A 24,366-nucleotide genomic window follows, 5' to 3' on the forward strand; every position below is an offset into this window, starting at 1 on the left:
ACTTAATTGTGTTTGGTGTCTTTACATTAGATTAATAAAGTTTCATATAGGCTAATCTAGAATAGATATGGAATAAATAGCATTCAATACAAATGAGTAGGCTATCTCTCATATTGAAATCGAGTTTTTATGTGAAAGATTTGCTTTGTTGTGCATTTTAGTCATATTACAAAATAATTTATTGAGGCCAAACATAAAATAACATTAAACTGTCAGTTCACCACGTGACAGCAGCAAGCAGGCAGGCTCCTGATTGGTTAACGCGGCGTGAATTGACGCAGAAGTTCAGATTTTTCAACTCGGGCGGCAGACGCGAATTCGCGTCAAACGCGTGATGCACAAAAAGCACAATTCGCGCTTAACGCGCGAAACGCGCCAGACGCTCAATTCGCGTCTAGTTCGCGCGAATGAGGCGAATTCGCGTCTACCGCGCCGCGCTAAACGCCTCATTCGCGCCGCAAGACCTCCAGACGCGCGTAAACGCGTCTTACCATTGACTTAACATTGAAATCACTCGCGCCAGACGCATATTCGCGTTTGGTGTGAACGCACCATTAGGAGCAGCAATAGCTGTTTATATGCACTCTAAAAAAGAATTATGTGGCTAGTAAATATTACAGTGATATTTAACTTTATTAACTTAATACAATCTCTGAATATCGTTTACTTGATTGAGTTAAACATACCAAAATAATTGACTAAAAATAGGAGGAGCAGCAATAGCTGTTTATATGGGAACAGATCGATTAACTGCAGGATAAACGGCAGCATCAGGAGCACTTCTCAGTGTTTGCTGCTGGACTCGATTTTGTGTGTGAGAAAACACACCCCTAGACAAACATGTGTAATTGTAAGATGAATAGAACCACAACATCAGATTCTTCAAAATTAGAACAACAATGGTGTGTAAAACATGTGCGATGAAAAATAGTGTATGTTAAACATTGTATTTATGTTATCACAAGAAAACTAAATGGGCTGGACATTTTGGTTTCACAGATTTCTTTAAACGAAATAATTGTAAAAAAAAATTAAAAAAAATGAACCCATATTTGGTGCATTATGTATGTATGGTGCATTAGACTGTTGTAGGAGTGTGACCTGTAGGTGGTGCTGTCAGAGTGTCATTTTAATGGCTTAGTTTCATCATCAATTTAATGTTATTTTTTATTTGTGTTCACCTGTCCATCAATTAACGAATGTCAGGATCTCAGTTTTCCTCCAGATTTAATTAATAAGTTAATCATTTGTCGTTTTTGTGGTGGGATATGCACTGATTTATTTTTTATTTTATTTTATTTTGTTGCACAGTTACTGTTGTCGAGAAACAAGCATTAAAGTTTCAAAATTGAAACACAATTAGTTATGTTAGTTATTTCAAATGTTAATCTTGTTGTCAGAGAGCAATACAAACAAATCCAAATTCTCTGACTGAGTCTGAGCAGTGACTCGTACAGACATAAATCACTCTTCAGATGTAGTTCTGTGTGTTTGTCCTGTTTGTTCAACAGGTTTAAAGTGTGCACTTCATCATTTAGTGAAGTGAGTCACAAATCTCATCCCTAATTAAAAGTGGGTTATTGATATTAATCTCAAAATTGTCACCGTCAACATTGCCATGATTCAAATCAGATGTTCCAATTTTTTACTTTGAAAAACAGATTTCACATGAATAACTTTTAGACACTATGACAGAATCATATTAAGACATGCAGTCACATGAACACTTAATATATAATATGACAAAAATAATCACCAATGGAGTCAAAGAGTTTACTCTGAATAAGATCAGTGATTCGGGTCGCTACATGATCTTTATCATCAACAAGCTTTCTTTTACTGTTTTGGCCAAGCACAGGTACAGTAGACAACAAAACAAACAAACAATATTATAATATTAAAAAGCCATCAAACTGCCAAACAAAAGTAAACACTGATCACAATACTGGTGACATCAAACTAAACTATTATTTTCAATAAAGCATCATCATGTAAAGCTCTGTTAATTCTCACTAAGAGCTTCAGTGAGTATGGTGAGGCTGCAGACCTGGAGCCGGGAGATATACGGCCCAGACAGTTTCATGACCCTGTTGTTCCTGATGCGTCCAGTAGGGGGAGGCTGGACAGTAAATGACACGAACTGAGGTTTGTTAAATAATCTGCTAAAGTTATTGTTGTTTTGCAATGATGCAACATTTATTATTTATAAATGATTAGCTAAGGGTAGACATCAGTTCATTTCTATATGTCAATAGATGGGTCTTCTTTTTAATTGTCTTTTGTTGCCTGTCTTCCGCTTGCGTGAGATGGCCTCTTCTGGTAAGACTCAGTGGCCAGTTGCATAAACTGTTAAGACTAGTCTTACAAGTTAGTCATCCAATTTTATTCTTTAAAACTGTTAATAACTTTTTAAAGTCAGTAACATAAAAATGTAGATTGGCCTAATTTGACACCGAACAGTAAGACTGATTACCCCAACTAACTTCTAGTTGATCATACTAGTTCTTAAGACACAGTCTTAACATAATGGCTATGTTTATGCAACTGGCCCCTGTTTACTCCTTGCATTAAAACTCCACATGGTTTCTGGGGCAATATTACAGTAGATATTGGAAATGTGTGAACACACAAAAGACACATTTATAATGGCCATATATGTATGGACAGTATGTATGTAAATCTCTCTCTCTAAGTAAAGAGTTGAACTACACACTCACTCAAATATTTTTTATTATGTCTGACGTAAAAATCACATTAAAAACTTTGCTCCCATATGGTTTGAATGTATCCTACTGTAGATTTTGGTTTGAGTTGTTTCTTATAAATGAGATGATCTAATTATCTCATTTATATCTTAATTTTACATTTAAATTTTTTTTTTTGTGAACAACAATATTGTCTCTTTCTTCTAAATGGCCCTTGGCATTTTAGAAAAGGGATAAATTGTGTTTGTCTTCATAAAATGCTATAGGACACTGTTGTGTAGCTGTATGACGACCAATAGAGAATATTACAGCAGATATTTCATCGAGGATCTTTATGATTACACTGTATGTCTAATGAGCTAAATATGGTTAATATCTAAATGTAACTTTATATAAATTACATAACAACATATATCACTCATTCTCCTGTATATAAAAACCTATGTTAAATATAACTATTCTACAGTAGGTCCTATATCATTACTTGTCATCTGATCCAACTGTGTGTGTTATTAATTTTTCAATTAACAAAAACAAATAGTCTTCTGTAGGCCGAGTGAAGAGAGTGAAGCCCAACTGAATATCTACAGATATTTTAATCTGTATTGCAGATCATTCAACTGTCTATCGTTACACTGTAACGTTTATATTTAAATGAACAAAAAACACTAAATTAGTCAAAGTCTATGGACAGGACGGTTATTAATGTGTAAGTTTCGAGCGTCGATTTAATTATGTTATTTCGTCGTATATCCCCCTACTGGACGCATCAGGAACAACAGGGGTGTAAAACTGCCTGGGTCGTATATTCATAGATATCATATAATAAAGGCTAGATGTCTCGTCCGCGCTGCTGGCCAATGGAGGTCGACATCCGCACACGGCGGCCATCTTGCCACAGGGAGCTCACTCACTCGTAACATTGTGTTTTAATGGTGCATGTACTTTTTAAATAACCATAACTTGCTCAATTTTCTACCGATTTTCAAACGGTTTGGTTTGTTATAAACGTCAGAGACGTAGTTATGACACTGCATACTTATCAATAAATATAATATTATATATTTAAACATGTTCAAGCATCCAGAATTATAGCCACGTTAATAATGTTTGTAAGAAACCGAACCGTTTGTAAATCCGTCAAGATTTCAGCGAGATAAGAGGATTTGTGTCAGATACCCAGAAAGCTTCCCTGTGACAAGATGGCCGCCGGTGATGCCGTTCGAGACTCCGCCTTAAGACATCTAGACTTATATGGATATCTATGCATATATCTACCGGCTCCAGGTCTGCAGTCTCCACATAGGCTTCTGTAGACTCTGGAATAAAGTCAGTCTGGTTAGTAATAAGTGAAGCTGGTAATGCTGTTTGTGGAGATGAGATTGTGATGTATAAAATGTGAACAAGATTATTCAGATTGTAAATATATTTCTCTCTGAAGTTTATTTTATTTCTAAGCTTATGCCTAAAAGTGAATATTGAATACTGACATGAGTCTTAATGTGGGTGATGAACCTGTTTATATTGGTTGTGGTCAGAGGGGTAAATTATTCCACAACTATACAATAATCCATTTTCTGGTCTAGAATGATATCTGAACACAGGCTTCTGTCACTCATTTAACGCTGCTGTAGATCACTGATGAAGCTTCCACAATCTGAACAGTTGATCGCCTAAAAATCAAAATAAACAGGAGCACAACAATATTATAGGTGATATAACATGTGCTGGTTAAGCTGGTACTGGTTAAATTGGCATTGGTTAAGCTGGTTAAGTTGGTTTTTCTCACCTCACTGCAGCATCAGGCTGATGAACTCTTATATCGTCATGCTGACATTCATTCTCCTCTGCTCTCTTCGTCTCTGTCTTTCTGTGATGTTGGACAGTTGTGTACAGGATCTCCTCAGTATCTCTGGATTCAGGAGTTTTTCCTCTGAATCTTCTGGGTTTCACACTGGCATGAATTGGCTGAATCAGAGCGTCATTGGCTGAATCCGGTTCAGAAAGAGGCTTGTTGATTGCAGGAGAAGAAAAGGACAGAATGAGTATCAGAAGTGAAATAATCAAACTGACTGTAAATATACTAATGATTATCACATTATTAGCAAATAAATCTATATTAAAACTGTAACTATATCAGAAATTTTAATGAAACCATGCAAAAAAAATAAGTGATTTTTTTTTCATGTCAAAAGTGATTTCTTTCTTCATGTGTCACACCACCTGAGGGCGCTGTACATACAGTTTGAGAATCACTGGTCTAAAAAGAAAGACATATTAGTTTATGAATGTTTTTACTGGATATTATTAATAAAGACTAACAATTGATAATGTTAGTTTCCCGTACAGTTACAGTCTGAAACACAGATAACGGCTAATCGATTCATTCTCTGCTTTTGTGAAGTCATGTGTCATGAGCTGGGTTTGTTCTCTCTCTCTCTCTCTCTCTCTCTCTCTCTCTCTCTCTCTCTCTCTCTCTCTGACACCTGTTCTCACTTTAGTCTCATTACTTTCTCGTTTGTTCCCCTTGTTCTTTGTCGGATTATTACGTGTGTACGTGAGTCATGCCTGTGTTTTATGTTATTTCCATGAAGATTTAGCTTGTGTTATCTTGTCTAGCCTAGAGGAGTTGTGCTCGTCTTGTGCTTTCTCTGCCCTGTCACCCTGCTGGCCTTCTACTGTTTTCTCTCTGCAGTTTTGTGGCCACTTACAATGACTGTGTTACTGCCCTACGTGAATTACCAGCTCTGCAAACAATCACCAAGAGTCTTCTGTTTCTGCTGACCTACTGTTCTCTGACTGTGAGTTTATTCCAGTTCTGTGTCGACAGACTGTTAATTCTTCATTAAAGACTATTGCAAGAACTTGCCTTTGTACGTGGATCCTCTGTTTCTTCTGACATCATGTTTAGATTTACATCTTTCACTGTGAGATCTTCAGATTTAACACTCCTTCGTTTCTTTCTGTTATAATCAAAGACGTTAACAGCATATGGATAAATGTATCAATTTAAATGAAAATATGAATGCTGTTTTTGAAGATTAATAATAAAACACAAAATAATAATTTCCTTTTACATCAGACCAACAGTGAACTTGTAAAATCACTGCAGTTTTTTTTTATTGAGCTCACATTATAAAGAGGATGAAGATGATGATGAAGATGAATAATCCTCCAGATGCCGCTGTGATCATAATCACATTCCTACCAGCAACATGATGAACTGAAAGAGGAAGATCATCATGATTAACTCTCCAAACTGATGAATGATGTGAAGATACAGGAGTGTGTTAATAAAAGCTTCACCTGTGACAGTTACAGCGTCTGATCTCTGAGATCCATGTTGATTGTGAGCCTGACAGTAGAAGCGTCCACTCTGTAGTGCACTGAAACTCTGTCCAGATCCAACAGCTGAGGTTTCATTCTCCTTAAACCAGCTGAAGTTCAGAGCAGGAGGGTTTGAGTCACTGATGCAGTTCAGAGTCACTGAATCTCCCTCCACTATTACACCAGATCCACTTATCAACACTGAGACGTTCCTCGGTGGGTCTAATAACAATCACCAAATTATTTAAGACCTCTGACACATTTTTAAAATGACTAATATGAACCAAATTAATCAAAACAGAATTAGCATCTTATGTTTTATAATAAACTTACACATGATGTTTAAAGTCACAGCATCTGAGTATTTCTCTCCATGTTCATTGATGGACTTGCACTTGTATGTTTTACTGTCATCAGAGCTGATCTTTGAGATGTTGTAGATTCTTCCAGATCCTACAATCGTTCCTCCTTTAAACCAGCTGAAGTTCAGAGCAGGAGGGTTTGAGTCACTGATGCAGTTCAGAGTCACTGAATCTCCCTCCACTATTACACCAGATGGACTGATGGACACTGAGACGCTCTTTGAAGGATCTAACAGAAATATACAAAATTTAATCTTTAAATCATCTCATTTAAACACAATCTCTGGTTTTTTTTTTTTTTTTACAAATGAATCTGTACTCACACATGACATTGATCTGAACAGCAGGAGAGATGTGAGTGTGTCCGTCTACAGCACAGCTGTATCTGCCTGAATCCTCTCTTCTGACTGACTGCAGCAGGAGTTCATTGTTTCTGTCTCTTCTCTCAGTTAATGGCTGTGAGTTTCTGTACCAGATGAATGTTGCTCTGTCAGTCAGAGCGCAGCTGCTTTTACATCTCAGAGTGACTGAATCTCCCTCTGTCACTCTCTCAGGAGACTCCACCTGAAGATCTGAACACAACACACACATTATATCTAGTGCTGCTGTCATACACTGATTATTATTCAACATAATGCACAGAAGAAGAGATAAACCTCATCAAAGTCACCTGTGACATTAAGAGTCACTCCAGGAGCACCAGTCCATTTCATATCTTTATCAGTGATGAATCTGAAATAGTACATGTGTGAATCCTTCAGTGTCACATGACTCAGTCTGACGGTGCAGTTCTGCTGTTTATCTCCCAGATACTGAAGCCTCTGACTGTATTCAGTGACATTAGACAGATCTGGAGGCTCAACACCCTTTATAGACTCGTTAGTCCAGAACACTTTCTTGATCTGATGTCCAGTAGGGTATGTATAAGTGCATCTCATTATCACTGTTGAGTACTTTAGTGCACAGATGTGTGAAGGACTGTAACTCACACCCCAATCATCACTAGAAACCCCTGAAACACAGAATTCATCACAATCAAAATGCTGTTTTATCAGTTAAAACAGACCATGAAAATATGACAATACTTTATTACTATTTAAAAACGCAATATTTTGACTAAAACATTACAGGAAATAAAAGCTCATCTACTCAGAATACTGAGTGATAAATGATCTCAGTGTGAATTACTTCATAAACTTTGATGGAGGATGTTGCAGAAATAAACACACAGAAACAGAAGTATGAAAACAGAAATAAGGTGTCAGTCATAAAAAAAAATGGGTAACACTTTAGAATAATGGTCCGTAGTTAACAAGTAACTATGCAGAAAGTAATAGGTAGTACTGCATTAACACCGAACTTAATACTATTAACTAATATGGAAGCAATATTAACTAAGCAGTAAGTATTATCTAATTTAGTACAAAGGTAGTTCCTTGGTAGGTATTTGATTATTACTAAAGAAATGTATCCTCACTGAGAACTACTTGTGAACTAAGAAAGAATAACCAATTAATTACTAATCACAAAAGTAACATGTCTAAAAAGTGAACAATTGTGGGTTTTTTTTTTACTCTTAACATGGTCATGACATTTCAGAAGCTTGTGCCTCAAATGGGTTCTTAGTGGAAACCAGTTTATGAATATTATATTTCCCCAAATACATTAGCTACAGGTTGAGATTGTGACTACTACTCTTGCCAAAGGATGGACGCATGTTCTCTGTTTATTTCAAACTTAAACATAGAATAATACTAATAATGATAATTTGTTTAAAATTTTAAATAATTAGGAAGTGATGCTGACACTCATGATTGGATTAGTTCACTATTATGAGCTCTTGAGTGTCAGTTCAATATGTCTCAGACTCCAAAGACCTACCTTTATGTTACAGTAGCCGCCAGAGGAGGACTTCTCTTTAGGATATGAATATAAACATTGATGTTCTCTTGTCAAAAACAATTTGCATCCTTAATGAAGAAATTGGCTGCATTTATGTTGCGATAATCGCAAAACCACATCTTCCAGATTACAATGTTTGTTAGAATATTACTAGTGCCTGTACAGTATGTGTTAAATATAAAATTAAATAACTTGTATTACTTGTGAAAAACAGCTAACTCCTCACTAATTACTCAAGCGTTACCTTGGTATCCCTTGTTAAAGGACAATTCCAGTGAAAAATGAACCTGGGGTTAATTAACACATGGTTACCGAGTCGATCGTTCCCTGCGATGCGTTTTCATGAAAATCGAATGTATAGAGTTTTATCTTTAAAAACAGATTAGCTCATAACACTAGTATATGGGGCACAGAGTAAGTAAAAATAAATCGCTAGTTAATACCACTAACAAGGCTCAAAATAGCCTCACACTAACACGGTAACACGGGACTAATCGAGCCACGAACGCCGTCGATAGGATAGCTGGTCGATAGGAATTACGTTTGTGAAATCTAACGTAGCACGGCGTTCGTGGCTCGATTAGTCGAGACTGTTTTCCAAGATGGATCCTGCATGTCAACACGTAATGTACTGTCTTTATAAAGTATCTTCTTATTAAACTGTCTGTACACTTACAAAGTTCTCAATGCTTCGGTTTGTATGTAAGGACCCTCATTATGTTACCGTGTTAGTGTGAGGCTATTTTGAGCCTTGTTAGTGGTATTAACTAGCGATTTATTTTTACTTACTCTATGCCCCATATACTAGTGTTATGAGCTAAAATGTTTTTAAAGATAAAACTCTTTACATTCGATTTTCATGAAAACGCATCGCAGGGAACGATCGACTCGGTAACCATGTGTTAATTACCCCTAGGTTCATTTTTCACTGGATTTGTCCTTTAACTACTAGTGCAGCCTGGTCTCATTGTAATACGTTTAATACCTTCTGCTGCAAATTAGTTTCGGATGATTAGCCTATATGGTGTTAAACAAGAATACACTTTAAAACCTTAAAAATACCTTCTTTAATCGTTTAACCATTTTGTGTTTTATTTACTGTGAGACACAAAAGGTATTTTCTCCTATAGACCCATAATACACTAAAACACAACATAAATTCACAAAATATATCAATTTTATTAGCTTGATGTAATCCAAATCTTTAGAATCCATACGTTGTTTGCAAGAAACAGATCCAAATTCAGCCCTTTATCCAGTGATCTTCATCTCCATTTCCGCTTCTCCCGAAACGTTACGACATGTTTTACGGCAGTGATATCAGACGCTTATTGGCTCTCGCATGCTTCGTCACAGATTACAACATGCCGTGTTTAAATTGGTGTACTATATTTGAATTGGAGAAGCGCGCGCGCCTTCACAGAGCGAACAGCGAACCGAAACCGGATTAACATTTTCATGGATTAATAATTTATATTCTGCTCTGTAACGTTACCTCATACAATACTGCCAGAGAGGACTGCGACACATCGTCATGTGAACAACTTTTGGTAACGGTTTTGATATTTTCTCAATAAATAAATGATTGTGATCATACCTGTCTGTTGTTTTTCTTTATAATTCTAGCCTACGTAACTTAGTTTACAGAAATTGTTAGGGGTAACGTTAGGGGTAGGATTAGTTTTACTATGTTTTAATGCTATATTGTTAATAAAACTGCCATTTCCCTACACATATCTGTCCATTAAGTTTTATCCTTTTAATTTTGTCAATAAAGTGAGTATGTTTAGGTGTGGTAGTAGGGTTAAGATATCTTACATTTATAATCTATAAAATGGTAAAAGGGAAATTATACAGATATCGTTATGATATGAAATATTAGTAAATAGTTTACATTTTTTAGCTGTAAAATCGTAATAATGTTACGTTTAAACGTTGCAGATACGTCCATATTAACGTTATACGTTTCATTATCGAAACGTACAAAAAAGTATGTTTTCTATCTTTGAGAAAATTACGTATTAATACCTACGTATTACAATGAGACCAGGCTGCACTAGTAGTTAACAAGGGATACCAAGGTAACGCTTGAGTAATTAGTGAGGAGTTAGCATGTTTTTCACTTTAAAATAATGGGCCACATCACTAGTAGTTCCTGCGGGATACCAAGGTAACGCTTGAGTAATTAGTGAGGAGTTAGCATGTTTTTCACAAGTAATACAAGTTATTTAATTTTATATTTAACACATACTGTACAGGCACTAGTAATATTCTAACAAACATTGTAATCTGGAAGATGTGGTTTTGCGATTATCGCAACATAAATGCAGCCAATTTCTTCATTAAGGATGCAAATTGTTTTTGACAAGAGAACATCAATGTTTATATTCATATCCTAAAGAGAAGTCCTCCTCTGGCGGCTACTGTAACATAAAGGTAGGTCTTTGGAGTCTGAGACATATTGAACTGACACTCAAGAGCTCATAATAGTGAACTAATCCAATCATGAGTGTCAGCATCACTTCCTAATTATTTAAAATTTTAAACAAATTATCATTATTAGTATTATTCTATGTTTAAGTTTGAAATAAACAGAGAACATGCGTCCATCCTTTGGCAAGAGTAGTAGTCACAATCTCAACCTGTAGCTAATGTATTTGGGGAAATATAATATTCATAAACTGGTTTCCACTAAGAACCCATTTGAGGCACAAGCTTCTGAAATGTTATGACCATGTTAAGAGTAAAAAAAAACCCCACAATTGTTCACTTTTTAGACATGTTACTTTTGTGATTAGTAATTAATTGGTTATTCTTTCTTAGTTCACAAGTAGTTCTCAGTGAGGATACATTTCTTTAGTAATAATCAAATACCTACCAAGGAACTACCTTTGTACTAATTTAGATATTACTTACTGCTTAGTTAATATTGCTTCCATATTAGTTAATAGTATTAAGTTCGGTGTTAATGCAGTACTACCTATTACTTCCTGCATAGTTACTTGTTAACTACGGACCATTATTCTAAAGTGTTACCAAAAAATGCTGCACTATCAAATATTCAAACACATAACAATTAAGATTAAGAAAATAATCAACAACGATTTAAAGAATCAGTATCAAATATATATATAGTATCAAATATATATGAGAAAGTCCCTCTCCTGAACCACCTGACACTGACTAGCAAGCAGCAAATAAGCAACTCATGTTCAAGACTGTGACGTAACTACAAACTACTGGATATTTATAAAATAGACAAGCCCATTGCCATGCCTCACCCAAACTTCCTGTTTCAAAAGGAAATACATCAACATACCACAGAAAACTGCTCATTAATCATCATAAAAAAAAAAAAAACTTCACTATAAGCATCAGAATAAAAGGAAAAATCGAGCAGCAACTAGTTGCTTTAGCGCCTCAGAAGTTGAAATGTAAGAGAGACTCACCGTGAATCATGAGCAGAAAGAAGATCAGAGGAAGAGGAGGAGCCATTCTGACCCACATCAGCATAACATATATCTATAATACAGCATTATACATCACTTATATGCTCATAAACACTATATTCATCACCCTAAACAGCTCTTAGTGTTAATAAGATCTCTGCACATCTGAGGATTATTAATGCTCAACATCAGTGTGTAAATGAACTGATCATTAGATGAACAGAAGATATTCCTCATGTCAGGAATCATGTGTTATATGAGCTTCATCTATAGAAATAATCATCAGATTTCAATTTATTACAAATGGTGTTGAAGCTCATCAGATCAACAGCAACCAAATGACTGACTGCATTAACACATGCACTTTTAAATCTAAAAATCGATGAGTAAATGATGCTCTTACCCGTTTCACCAACACTCATGACCAGTGACAAATGAACTGAGTAAAACCAGCGTTGGGTTTTTATGTAGTCAACACGTTATATTTAACACAGGATATGACACTTCAACCAGTGCTGATAGCAGAAGCAAAGTTTAAACATCGCAACATCAGAGACAACATTAGACTAAAGTAATAAAAGTTAAACTCAAACTTATGTGCATATTTAATGCACTGTGAAGAATGCTTATTTAATGCTTCCAGAGGAGCTACAGTATGTGCAAGGAACAGTTTAATTAGGTTCATTTTAGCAAATTTCTCTTTTTAAAGGTGCTCTAAGTGATGTTGGGTGATGTCACTTCTCGTTGACGTTTAAAGTATTGTCAAACAAAACGGAGGCTAGCTCGACCCTCCTCATCCGCGCACTAATAGAGTAATAAAATACTGAAGTTTCATCCTTATCTTTAAAGGTTTTATATTATGAGATCTTCTATGATTTTCATTATCACAGTGACCATATTGTGTCACTTCTAGTGAAACTCTAAATATGGCCATGCAGTTTCCTCTGTAGTGAGAGGAGAGGAGAGAACAAAACGTATGCTGAGTTCACACAGTCCGCCTGGACTCTATGAAAATGCAGTCCTGAAGTGTCAACTAGTCTCTCCCCTTTGAAGGCCTCCTTCACTTTACCTCTGTACAGATAAACCGTTGTCAAAATAATTCCAGTTCACATGGATACGCGGAAGCGATAAAAAACTTTTGTATTAAACATTTTTAAAGCAAGACAAGTAATTTGTTGAGGTCAATTCGTAAAGAAAGACTACATGCCTGCGCGCACATATTATATATATATATATATATATTCAAATGCGCATACCTATAGACTAAACGCGTAATACGCACGTGCACACCGTCAAGATTTTCACAGATTTGCGTTTTTGAAGTTTACGCGGAGATGATACATTTTTTTTTCACAATTATTCAACACTTGCACCTTGGAAACTATTTCAAGGTTTGCGTTCTCAAGCCACCAGGCACTGTCGTTATGCAAATGAGCAGATCGGAAGTTAGGTAATGAAAATAACTGCTAATAATGGTGGCATATGTCTCACTTTTACTATGGAGGAGGACGAGGTGATGGTGAGGGGATGGTGAGAAGCAGACGACACTAAAGGATGGTGATGGCAGGATGACGATCTCCTGGTGGCGATGATGGTGGTTGGCCAGTAGCGGTTTTCATGTGACAAGAACCAACCAATCAGCTTCACCCTTTCCGTATCAGCATTGAAAGCTCAGTCAACATGAAGGATGGGGGTGCACCCAAACACTTCAGGTGTTTTTCTCTTCTCCGTGTCTGAATAAAGTTGTAGTTTGTGTTCTTATTACTCTTTCTTTCAGTGATTGTTCACAGCAGGTGTTTGAATGATTGAAAGAATGTTTCAGGAACATCATACAAACCTTTACATGACATTCTAGTAACATTCAGGAAACATTTGTATGTTACAAATCAACGTTCCTTTAATGTTTTTATAGTGTTCAAAATTAAGTTGAAAGAACGTTTGAGGAACATTATACCTTTTAAAACACGTTCCTCTAACTTCAAGAAAACTTCACATTTTTCACGTTCCCAGAACCAACACTGAATATTTGGAGAACGTTCTTATAACAAAATTCTGTTAGCTGGGTGTTTATTGCACTATGGCTATATTTGCTCCAGTCCAGCAGGGGCAGCAGAGAGCAGGTTTATCAGACTGAAGTGATCAGAGAGGAACAGAGACATCAGATTCAGGCACTTTCTGCATCATCAATACAAAGGTCCAGTTTGGCCTGTTTAATGGTGTTTGAGTTTATTTGAGTGTTCTCAGATTCCTCTGGTTGACTTTTGAAGCTGATAATGTGGTTGAATGTACAATACACAAACACAGTAGTATGAGTCTGCAGGGATTTTTTTTTTTTTTTTTTGGGACTGCAAGTCTTTATTCTTGTCGAAGGCCAGTGTGAAATGAAATCACTTCCTGTTTAGAGTTAGCAGCATAGAACACACACACACACACACACACAACGCTACTCATTCTGAAGATCACAGCTCATGTGTGTAGACGTACTGTCCGACATACTGTAAGAGCAAATTATGAAATCAAAATATGGAATGCAGAGATATTAAGAACACAACTGGAACTTGAACACAGAGTTACTGTCAGGATGAAGGAAAAGATGAAAAGTGCAGCAAGCAGAAAAAAGGCCAGTGTGAAATGAAATCACTTCCTGTTTAGGGTTAGCACTATTTTAAAAACACTCATCACTCTAAAGACCACACTTCATCTGTGAAGACCAGTGTTGGGAGTAACGCGTTACAAAAGTAATGCATTACAGGAACATATTACTTTTTGCTGTAACGCAGTAGTGTAAGGCATTACTAATCAATTTTCAGTAATATTTTACTCGGTACATGTTCGGTAACGCTTGCGTTACAGCACACTTTTAGCCCAAAATGTAATTGTTAAAAAAAATAATAAAAAAAAACCGGAGGGAAAAAACAGCAAGACCGCGAGACATTAACGAATGAAAAATGCAAGTAAGTTATTACCTGCTCGTGGTCAGTCGATAGCCGCGTGTGGTGTCCAAGTTTGTAAATAAAGACTAAATTACCGCTTCAGATATATTTGTATGGCGATTTATTTCATTCATCTCCCTCTTGTTGGTGTAACTTTGTATTGTGTGACATAGTCCAGTAAAGCCGTGTTTAGGGCAGGTTTAAATAAATGCGAACACAAAAAATAAAATGAATATATTATGTTCTGTGGAGAACATGTCCTTCTTCCTCCAGTGGGTAGTAGCCTATTACCTTTGGTTTGCTTAGTAGTGTCATTTACAGAATTACTAAAAAATGTTTTGCTACCTAAAAGTTAAAGATTTTTTGTGTCACGCATGCATGTATATTTCCCTCATAATAAATATAAAACGCATGTGTAGACTGATATTTTTCTAATGTCTAAACTCCTTTATTAAGGGAGTAACCTATGGATATATAAACAGACGTTTCAATATATTGGTATTAAATGCATTTTCTGAGAATTTATATTTCATGTTTTAACTGCAAATGTCACGTCAATGACGCTGGAATTGCCCAATTTTAAAGAATTTATCCTCAACTGGTTTTGTGGTGTAGGTCTACGTATTTTATAATGTTAATTTCAAACTAGAAAAATGCATTTCCGGAGGAACTGCAAAGTGTGCTTGCTCGGGTGCAGTGCACTAACGTTAGCAGGTAGTGGATAGATGCGAGAAAAAATATGTCAAACTGTCTTTTATTTTCGAATTTAATTCCTCAATCAGCGCTGGACCGGCATTTTCTGTCTTCCGTTGAGCCCTGGCCGTAGACAGATCATATGTTTTACGCTGTCAATGCAGTGGTCTGCATTGCGCTGATCTTATTCACACTATCGAGTGTAGGTGCAGCATTCTAACATTGAGTCATAATGAGCTGTTTGTGAAGAAATTATCCGCTTCCAAATTATGTAATTTTAATCACGAAATTGAAACATTAAAAAACAATTTGCTCTTTATGGTGTGCGAGTGATAGAGCGCGGCAGCAACGAACCATCAGCTTGCAGCGTAACAACATTGAATGCTCGGCCGAACAGCTGATCATAGCTGTACAGGGCGCCTTATTATTTTTCATCTCCATAAATATATCTAGTAGTAAAGCTAATGCAAGGGCTAGAAATCTATTAATCTTTTGCTGATACTTCCTTAGCTGTGTCTGAAACCGCTCACTCATTCACTAATCCCTACATAGTGAATGGCAGTTGAGTGCACTACATCAGCAAAGAATTCGGACGCTGACATAATTATCACGCGCCAGAGAGCTCGGACAATTTGTCATAAACATTACCTACCCATCTTTAATATTTCCTTTTTTTGGCTGTATGAATTATATGTAACAATTTTATGTATGTATTTTTCACGTTTATTGCGTTATTTGATTAAAAAAAAAGATAATAAAAACACTTGCTTGTCATATTTATTTACTTTTTACATTTATATGTGAAAATAAAAGAGAACAAAACACTACACAACACATTTGTTTATTCAAATATAGATATAACGGTATATATAAATAAATAACCAGGTGTCTGGTCTTATAAATGATTGTTTTCTAACTCGCGTGCACCGTTGCCATGGTGACATTTTTGTTTATTTTTCATTCGCGCTCTATCGCCTTATCGTGTTGGATTGTGGGAAATAGTGTCTCAGCAAGTGTACATCGTATGTACACTCGAATTCAGAGAGGATTGTGGGTAAAAGTAGTGAAGAATGTAGGGAATGATGTTGTTCACTCAGAATTCGGACACCACTACAAAATGGCCGACACCCTAAATAGTGCACTATATAGTGGATAGGGAGCGATTTCAGACACAGCTCTTGTCATCATGGAGAGCGCAGTTCACGGTTGCATAGCAACGACAGACGCCACAGGAGAACAAGCGCTTGTGGAAAGGAGACAGCGGCGCGCTCGCGCTTTCCACTTGTTTTTACACATCTAATGTGCGTTCCATTCGACAGGGTCCATACGCAGTGTTCACTGCTCCCCTACTCCCTGAGCACGGTATATCAGTTGAAGTGGACTTCACTGACAATAACCGCTCATTTGAAACGCCCTGCAAATGTCATCAAAGAAAGTCAACGACGGAGTCGCGCAGATTATGATATAACATAAATATATATAGGACTACATTCATATTTTAATTTTTATTATTATATTATATATTTACAATTATATTGCACTATTTTACAACTACCTAAAATAAAATCACTTTACTTCACAAACTAGTTAAGCTGGCTGCATTCACTGAGGTAAATTATAATCATCAAAAATAGTATATGTAATATTCACAACAATAACCGTTAAAATACTGTCATTTGTATAACAATGGCGAAATGTATGAATACTTACACACATACGTAAACTCCTCCATCGTTAGTTATGACCGTTCTGACTGGTGATGACGTGGTGCGCGAAATGACAGTTGAGTGATCATCGCTCTCCACTTCCTGTGAAGTGATGTATCGATGTTCCCTTATTCCCTATGCCGTGCGCAGTGCCCTTCGAACTGAACATGTTCGCTCCCTTCGGATTAGAATCTAACTTAAGATGGCGGAAAACCCTGTGAAGTCCACTTCGCAGTCCACTTACGGTCAAATGGAACGCACTGTTTGAGCATGTGACTGCGCGTTTCTCCTTGTTTTCTATTGTTATGCGCAGCATATTTCCTGTGTGCACAAACACAGCCACAGACAATGAATTGTTTGTTCGGTTAGCGAAGAAGAGCATGATGTATTTTGTATAAAGTGTTTTTTATTTTTTTTTATTAACTGCTTTGAGAACTGGAAATGCACAATTCATGCATACAAATCTGTATATATTAAAGGAGCATTTCACCCATGGGAACATTGATCTTTATTGAAAGTGGGTCATATATGTAGTCGAAATGTAAAATAAATTTTGAATTTGGTGCCTTCTTGACCGAGGAAAGAAAGAAAGTAACTTCAGGACGCATTTGTATGAAAGACAACAACTCCCACAATGCACCACATTGCACAGCTCCGCAAGCCACTCCCACTAATCCAGAACAGCATATGAATCACTCATCCGTCCATAAGCCTAGCTACCACCGGAGCTTGAAATTCATTTCACACACAATGTCTAACGTTAGTTAGTTGGCGAACTCATTAGTGAATTACTCCTCATTTGTATTTCTTTCGAAGTGGTGAATTATTGCATGGTAACGTTACCGGGATGTTCAGTCAGATGCGGTGCGAAACTAGGATGGTTCACAACACAAACGTCCGTGTCCTCGTCTGATTCAGAGATTTCGTCCAGGAGAAATTGTCATCGTTGAAATTCTTTGCCGCAGACGGACTCTATCTCTGTGTTCGTAGCGGTTCGTAGTTGCATAGTGAGATCACCGGCGCCACCAGTCCGCCCTAACTCGAGCCAGTCCGGGCTCCTCGTCCGCGGCAGGTCTTCTGCCTCGGCTGCTCTTCGCTATAATGCGGCTTGTAAAGGTAGCCACAAACACCTGATTCAAGCATCAGACTTCCGAAATCCTCTTCTTCTATATCATATTGAGCACTCTCCTCCACTATTGTCATAACTTTATATCTGTCTCCACAGCGCCTGTTAGCTTAGCTTCACACAAGATGGAGGATATTGCTTTCAGTTTCAGAAAGTGAAGTCCCACCCACTGATTTGTAATAGGTCTGTAGCGTGAGCGGGTCCCGCCCCCTGGAATAATGAGGAGCTATTGTAGTCTCTACACTTTTCAATGAAATGTGACTTCCTGCTTATTATGACGCAAAATGATGATTTTTACGTCATAATAAGCAGGAAGTAAAACACTTAAATCCTTATTTCTCCCATCTCAGGGAAAAATGAATGAAAAATCCACCTTTATTATAATATATGACTGGGTTTCTAACAATACAAAGCTTAATGCAAATGGGTGAAGTCTCCCTTTAATAAATGAAGATAATTAAATTAGACCAATGCAAAAAACGAAATTCATGCCTGCATTTATTAAGACAAACCTAGTAAAAACGAATGCAGTATATAATGAAAAATATTTGCCAAATAATGAAAAATTTTGTAAGTTTTTTTATTTTTTTTATCTTGTACATCCTCACATTGGAGTCTCGAGTTAATGTACAAAGTTTGGTTTCGATACGTGACATAGTTCCTGAGATATGGACGACTTCCTGTTTGGCGACTACGCCGATGATTTCGTTTGGCTGTGACGGGCAAACGCTTCCGAAAATCAAAAATCCTTCTAGTAACTTTTGTGAGGCTTGGTCCAAGGATCATGTACGTCCAGTTTCATGAAGTTCGGACCAAATTTGTGACCTGTGAAACTTTAGTTTCACTTTCTGTTCAATCCACTATGGCGGACGAACGACATGGACTCGTGATGTCATCTTCGCGAGCAACTTACACCGGTACTGACCGTACGTTTTAAAGTTGGAACGGTGTCTCTGTCTCAAAGGGCCTAGGCGCAGGAGCTGGCCAAAATTTTTATCCCGGGAATAATAATAATAATAATAATAATAATAAGAAAACTTAAGAAGAACAATAAGTGTGCTGCTTTCAGCAAGCACACTTAATAATACTAATAGTAGTTTAAAGCAGGACTTAAAAAGGAACTGAACAGAATTACACAGATGGGAGTCATCGAGCGAGTGGAAGAGCCCACAGACTGGGTTAATTCCATCAGATGTGTTAAAAAAAGAAACTCCCCTGAGTTACGTGTCTGCCTAGATCCTAAAGATTTGAATGAAAATATTAAAAGAGAACATTTTAAAATCCCAAAGAGAGAAGAAATTCTGAGTGACATGGCCGGTGCAAAGTACTTCAGCAAATTAGATGCCTCGCATGGATTTTGGCAGCTGAAACTGGACCCAGAAAGCAGCAGGTACACCACCTTTAACACACCATTTGGGCGTTACTGTTTTCTGAGGCTTCCATTTGGCATCAAGTCAGCGCCAGAGATCTTTCACAGAGCTATGGAGTCAATCATAGAGGGTCTGGAAGGAACACGAGTGTACATTGATGACTTAGTTGTCTGGGGAAACACAAAACACCAACATGATGAGAGACTTGAGAAGCTGTTAAAGAGAGTGAAAAAGTACGGACTAAAACTTAAAAGAGAGAAATGTCTTGTTGGAGTGACAGAAATGACATTCTTAGGAGACAAGCTCACAGCAAACGGCGTGCTCCCAGACAAAACAAAAGTGCAAGCCATACTGAATATGCCAGCTCCAACTGATAAAAAAGGAGTTTTGCGAGCAATGGGGATGGTTAACTTTCTGGGTAAGTTCATTCCCAACCTCTCCTCAAAAACTAAATGCCTCAGAGAACTGCTGCATCACAACGTTGCGTTTGAGTGGACAACAAAACATGAAAAAGAATGGAAAGAACTGAAGAGAACTGTGACTGCTGAACCAGTTTTAACCTACTTTGACCCAACAAAATCGCCACTGATGCATCAAAAGACGGACTAGGAGCCGTATTGCTACAAATGAATGAAGAAAAATGGCAACCTGTAGCATATGCATCGCGATCAATGACAGAGACTGAAAAACGCTATGCTCAGATTGAGAAGGAGACGCTGGGCCTAGTGTTTGGGTGTGGGAAATTTCACACTTATGTTTATGGACTGCCCACATTCACAGCAGAAACTGATCATAAACCACTCATATCAATCCGTAAAAAGAATCTCAATGACATGTCGCCCAGAATCCAACGCATGATGATGACATTGCAGCGCTATGACTTTGACCTAATATACACGCCAGGTAAATACATAGTGCTTGCTGACACACTTTCTAGAGCACCAGAACTCAGCAGTGACACAGCTGAGAACACCGCAGCAGAAGATGCTGAAACACACATCAACATGGTCACTGCCTCACTGCCTGCATCAGACATCATGCTGCAGCAGATTGTTAAAGAGACAGCAAAAGACTCTATGCTACACAAAGTGTCTCACTGTGTAAACAACGGCTGGTCGAAAGGAGTTTGCCCACAGTTTTTCCCGGTGCGGGCAGAGCTGTGTATGTCAAAAGGACTCCTGCTGAGAAAGAACAGGATTGTGATCCCACAGACCATGCGCAAGGACATGCTTCAGCGTCTTCATGAAGGAAACCTGGGAGTGGAAAAATGTAAGAGAAGAGCACGTGAAGCCATCTACTGGCCAGGTATCAACAAAGACATAGAGGAAATGATTGAGAAATGTGACATCTGCCTCAGACACCACTACAAACAAGTCAAGGAGCCAATGCTGGTGACCGACCTTCCCACTGCTCCTTGGCAAAAGGTGGGCACAGATTTATTTCATCTGTATGGCAAGGACTATCTTCTTGTTATAGACTATTACTCGAACTACCCTGAGATTGCGCAACTCTCCAGCACCACCTGTGTCTGTTATAGGGCACATGAAAGGGTTCTTTGCCAGACACGGAATCCCACAATGTGTTGTGAGTGACAATGGTCCGCAGTATGACTGTGGAGAGTTTAAAGAGTTTGCGAAGCACTACGGATTCAAGCATGTTACCTCAAGCCCATTGTACCCACAAGCCAATGGTCAGGCTGAAAAGGGAGTACAAATTGTTAAGAGACTACTGAAGAAAGCCAAGGACGGTAAGACTGATCCTCACCTTGCTTTACTAAGCTACAGAGCTGCACCTCTGGAGTGTGGAGCGTCCCCTGCTGAGCTACTTATGTGTCGCAAGCTCCGCACCACACTACCGCAATTGCATCCAGGACGAGACAATAAAAACTGGATTAACAACAAAAAGAGACTCAAAATCAGACAAAAAATGGCCTATGACAGAGCTACAAAAGGTCTGGAACCTCTTTGTGAAAAGGACACTGTGAGAATCGAGGGACCTAATTGCTGGGACAGAAAAGCGACCGTGCTCAGTGAAGTCGGACCTAGATCTTACGTTGTGGAAACAGAGGATGGACATAAAGTGAGAAGAAACAGGAGGAGTCTGTTAAAGACTCATGAGGACACTGACAAAAACGGTGAAGCTGAATCTGAAAAACAAAGTGATACACCAAATGCACACCAAGCTGAGCCTAATACCACAGCCTCGCAAATGACTGAACCAATCAGAAGGTCTACTAGACCTAGAAAACCACCTGAGAGACTTATTGAAAAAGTGCACAGTAAATTCCCCAATGTTAAATTAACACTGCTCAGAGCACATATGGTCCCACTCTACATGGTGTTAAAGTAACACTGAAGCAGTGTTAAAGTTAATGAGACAATTAAGTGATCAATTGAGTGATGATTGAGCATTAGTGATGAACACCTGTTGTTGTTAACAAGCAGAATCACTGAAGGAAAGAGAAACAGTAGAACTACAACTGACTTCAGCCACAGCCTTAAATTAAATCAGATGAAGATAAAAAGACATTAAATCTGTGAAGATCTCAGCAGAGGAGGATTAAACAACTCCACAAACAGAATTACCAGCTTCACTTATTACTAACCAGACTGACTTTATTTCTGTCATATGTCTATTAGGGCTGGGCGATATATCGCATGACATTGATATGCGCCTCTTGTCAGTAAAGCCGGTTCCTTGATTAGTAGTAAATCGCCATCACCTGCTTTCAGATGGAGCGGCATTTACTACACAGCAAAAACTCCAGTGTTAAATTAACACTCCTGTGAGTGTATGAGTCCACACTCAAGATTGTTGAAGTTAATGAGATAATTAAGTGATTAATTGAGTGATGATTGAACATTATTGAAGACACCTGATGATAACAAGCAGAATCACTGAAGGAGAAAATCTCAAATTGTAAGCCACCGTTATGGTGATGGGTGTTTGCTTTAGTTGGGCAGTGATTCAGGTCAAATGATGAATAATGATTATGTTAAAACACAACCACCACCATCAGATCACCTTTTCTCTTTGTTCATCTGGCTGTTATAACTCAGGTACAACAGCCAAACAAAACTTAAAGTTAATAATTTAAGGGTCAATAGCCCAACTAAAACACACACTGATCTCCACAATGGTGACTTTAATTATGGTTTTCTCCTTCAGTGATTCTGCTTGTTAACACCAGGTGTCTTCAATGTTGGCAATAAAAGATATTTTGTAAATTTTACTCATTTTAAATGGTTAACTTTTAAGGAATTAATTTGATTAATTATTACTCAATTCTAATTTGTTAAATTTAATTAATAATATTGCTTGTAATCTGTTGCCTCAATTTTATTGATTAGATATCAATAAAATCAATGTATTCTTTTTTACAGTGTAGAGTGCCTTGTTATTGTTATTTCTTTATGAGGTACTTGTATTGTACAACATGTTGACCTTTTGCATGTTCGTAAGGTTTTATTGCAAGCAAAAGTTAAAAGTTAAGTAAAAAAAAAAAAAAAGCTGTTTAATTAACCTTTGTTTTATAACTTTGGAAAGGGGATGTAATGATAGGCATTCTATTGAGTAACCACAAGGTGGCAGTATAGCCTTTCCTTCTGTGTGATTCTACATGTTGTGGATAGACGAACAAGTACACACAATGTTGTTGGACATACCATGTTGTGGATGTCTATAAAATAAATATAGCTTGCAGCTCACAGAAACTAGCAGCACAAATGTTCATGCGTGACTTCTTGAATAATAGAAGGCAGAACATAACATTCTGTAGGCCGAGTGAAGAGAGTGAAGCCCAACTGAATATCTACAGATATTTTAATCTGTATTGCAGATCATTCAACTGTCTATCGTTACACTGTAATGTTTATATTTAAATGAACACAAAACACTAAATTAGTCAAAGTCTATGGAAAGGACGTTTATTAATGTGTAAGTTGCGAGCATCGATTTAATGATGTTATTTCGTTGTATATCCCCCTACTGGACGCATCAGGAACAACAGGGGCGTAAAACTGCCTGGGCCGTATATCTCCCGGCTCCAGGTCTGCAGTCTCCACATAGGCTTCTGTAGACTCTGGAATAGTCTGGTTAGTAATAAGTGAAGCTGGTAATGCTGTTTGTGGAGATGAGATTGTGATGTATAAAATGTGAACAAGATTGTTCAGATTGTAAATGTAGGGCTGGGCGATATATCGCACGATATTGTTATGCTCATCTCATCAGTAAAGCCGGTTCCTTGATTAGTAGTAAATCACCATCACCTGCTTTCAGATGGAGCAGCATTTACAACACAGCAAAAACTCCAATGTTAAATTAACACTCAAGAGTGTTAAAGTTAATGAGATAATTAAGTGATTAATTTAGTGATGCTTGAGCATTATTGAAGACACCTGATGTTAACAAGCAGAATCACTGAAGGAGAAAATCACAAATTGTAAGTCACCGTTTTGGCGATCAGTGTTTGCTTTAGTTTTGGCTCTTGATCCTTATACATTCACTTTAAATTTTGTTTGTCTGCTGTTATTGATTTATAACAGTCAAATGAACAAAGATAAGTGTGATCTGATAGTGTTGGTTATGTTTAGACATAATCATGCTGTGATCTGAAAAATGAAACTTATTGAGATTGTTTGGTTTACCTTGTTAGCAGCAGCTTTGTGAGTCTACAGTATATGATTTTCAGTATATTTCTTTTAACCCATAATATTTAATAAACATTGTTCTGATCAAAATACTTTCAATTTTTTTTTTTAGAAACACAGACATCAATAATCAGTCTGTGAATC

General features: G+C 37.4%; 2 protein-coding genes across 2 annotated transcripts in view; both read right to left on the bottom strand.

Moving 5' to 3' along the window:
• Positions 1–4,175: 4,175 nt before the first annotated feature.
• LOC311069550 (Fc receptor-like protein 5) lies at positions 4,176–11,791 on the bottom strand (the record flags this gene model as incomplete). Its single annotated transcript, XM_084092782.1, has 6 exons — positions 4,176–4,378; positions 4,495–5,668; positions 5,838–5,928; positions 6,012–6,254; positions 7,065–7,406; positions 11,746–11,791. 5 exons carry the CDS (start codon positions 11,789–11,791, stop codon positions 5,551–5,553), a joined length of 840 nt encoding a protein of 279 aa, XP_083948908.1. The 3' UTR covers positions 4,176–4,378; positions 4,495–5,550.
• LOC311069545 (B-cell receptor CD22-like) overlaps positions 4,321–24,366 on the bottom strand; it is a gene marked incomplete at its 3' end in the record, with an annotated part of 34,245 nt that continues 14,199 nt past the window's right edge. The window contains exons 3-7 of the mRNA XM_084092771.1: positions 6,366–6,623; positions 6,025–6,142; positions 5,575–5,668; positions 4,495–4,715; positions 4,321–4,378 (exon numbers count right to left, since the gene is read on the bottom strand). Coding sequence (XP_083948897.1) covers positions 4,321–4,378; positions 4,495–4,715; positions 5,575–5,668; positions 6,025–6,142; positions 6,366–6,623 — 749 coding nt within the window. The remainder of the gene's footprint in view (positions 4,379–4,494; positions 4,716–5,574; positions 5,669–6,024; positions 6,143–6,365; positions 6,624–24,366) is intronic.

This window comes from Abramis brama (genome assembly GCF_963993115.1).
Source record: "Abramis brama genome assembly, chromosome: 2".
Classification (NCBI taxonomy): domain Eukaryota; kingdom Metazoa; phylum Chordata; class Actinopteri; order Cypriniformes; family Leuciscidae; genus Abramis; species Abramis brama.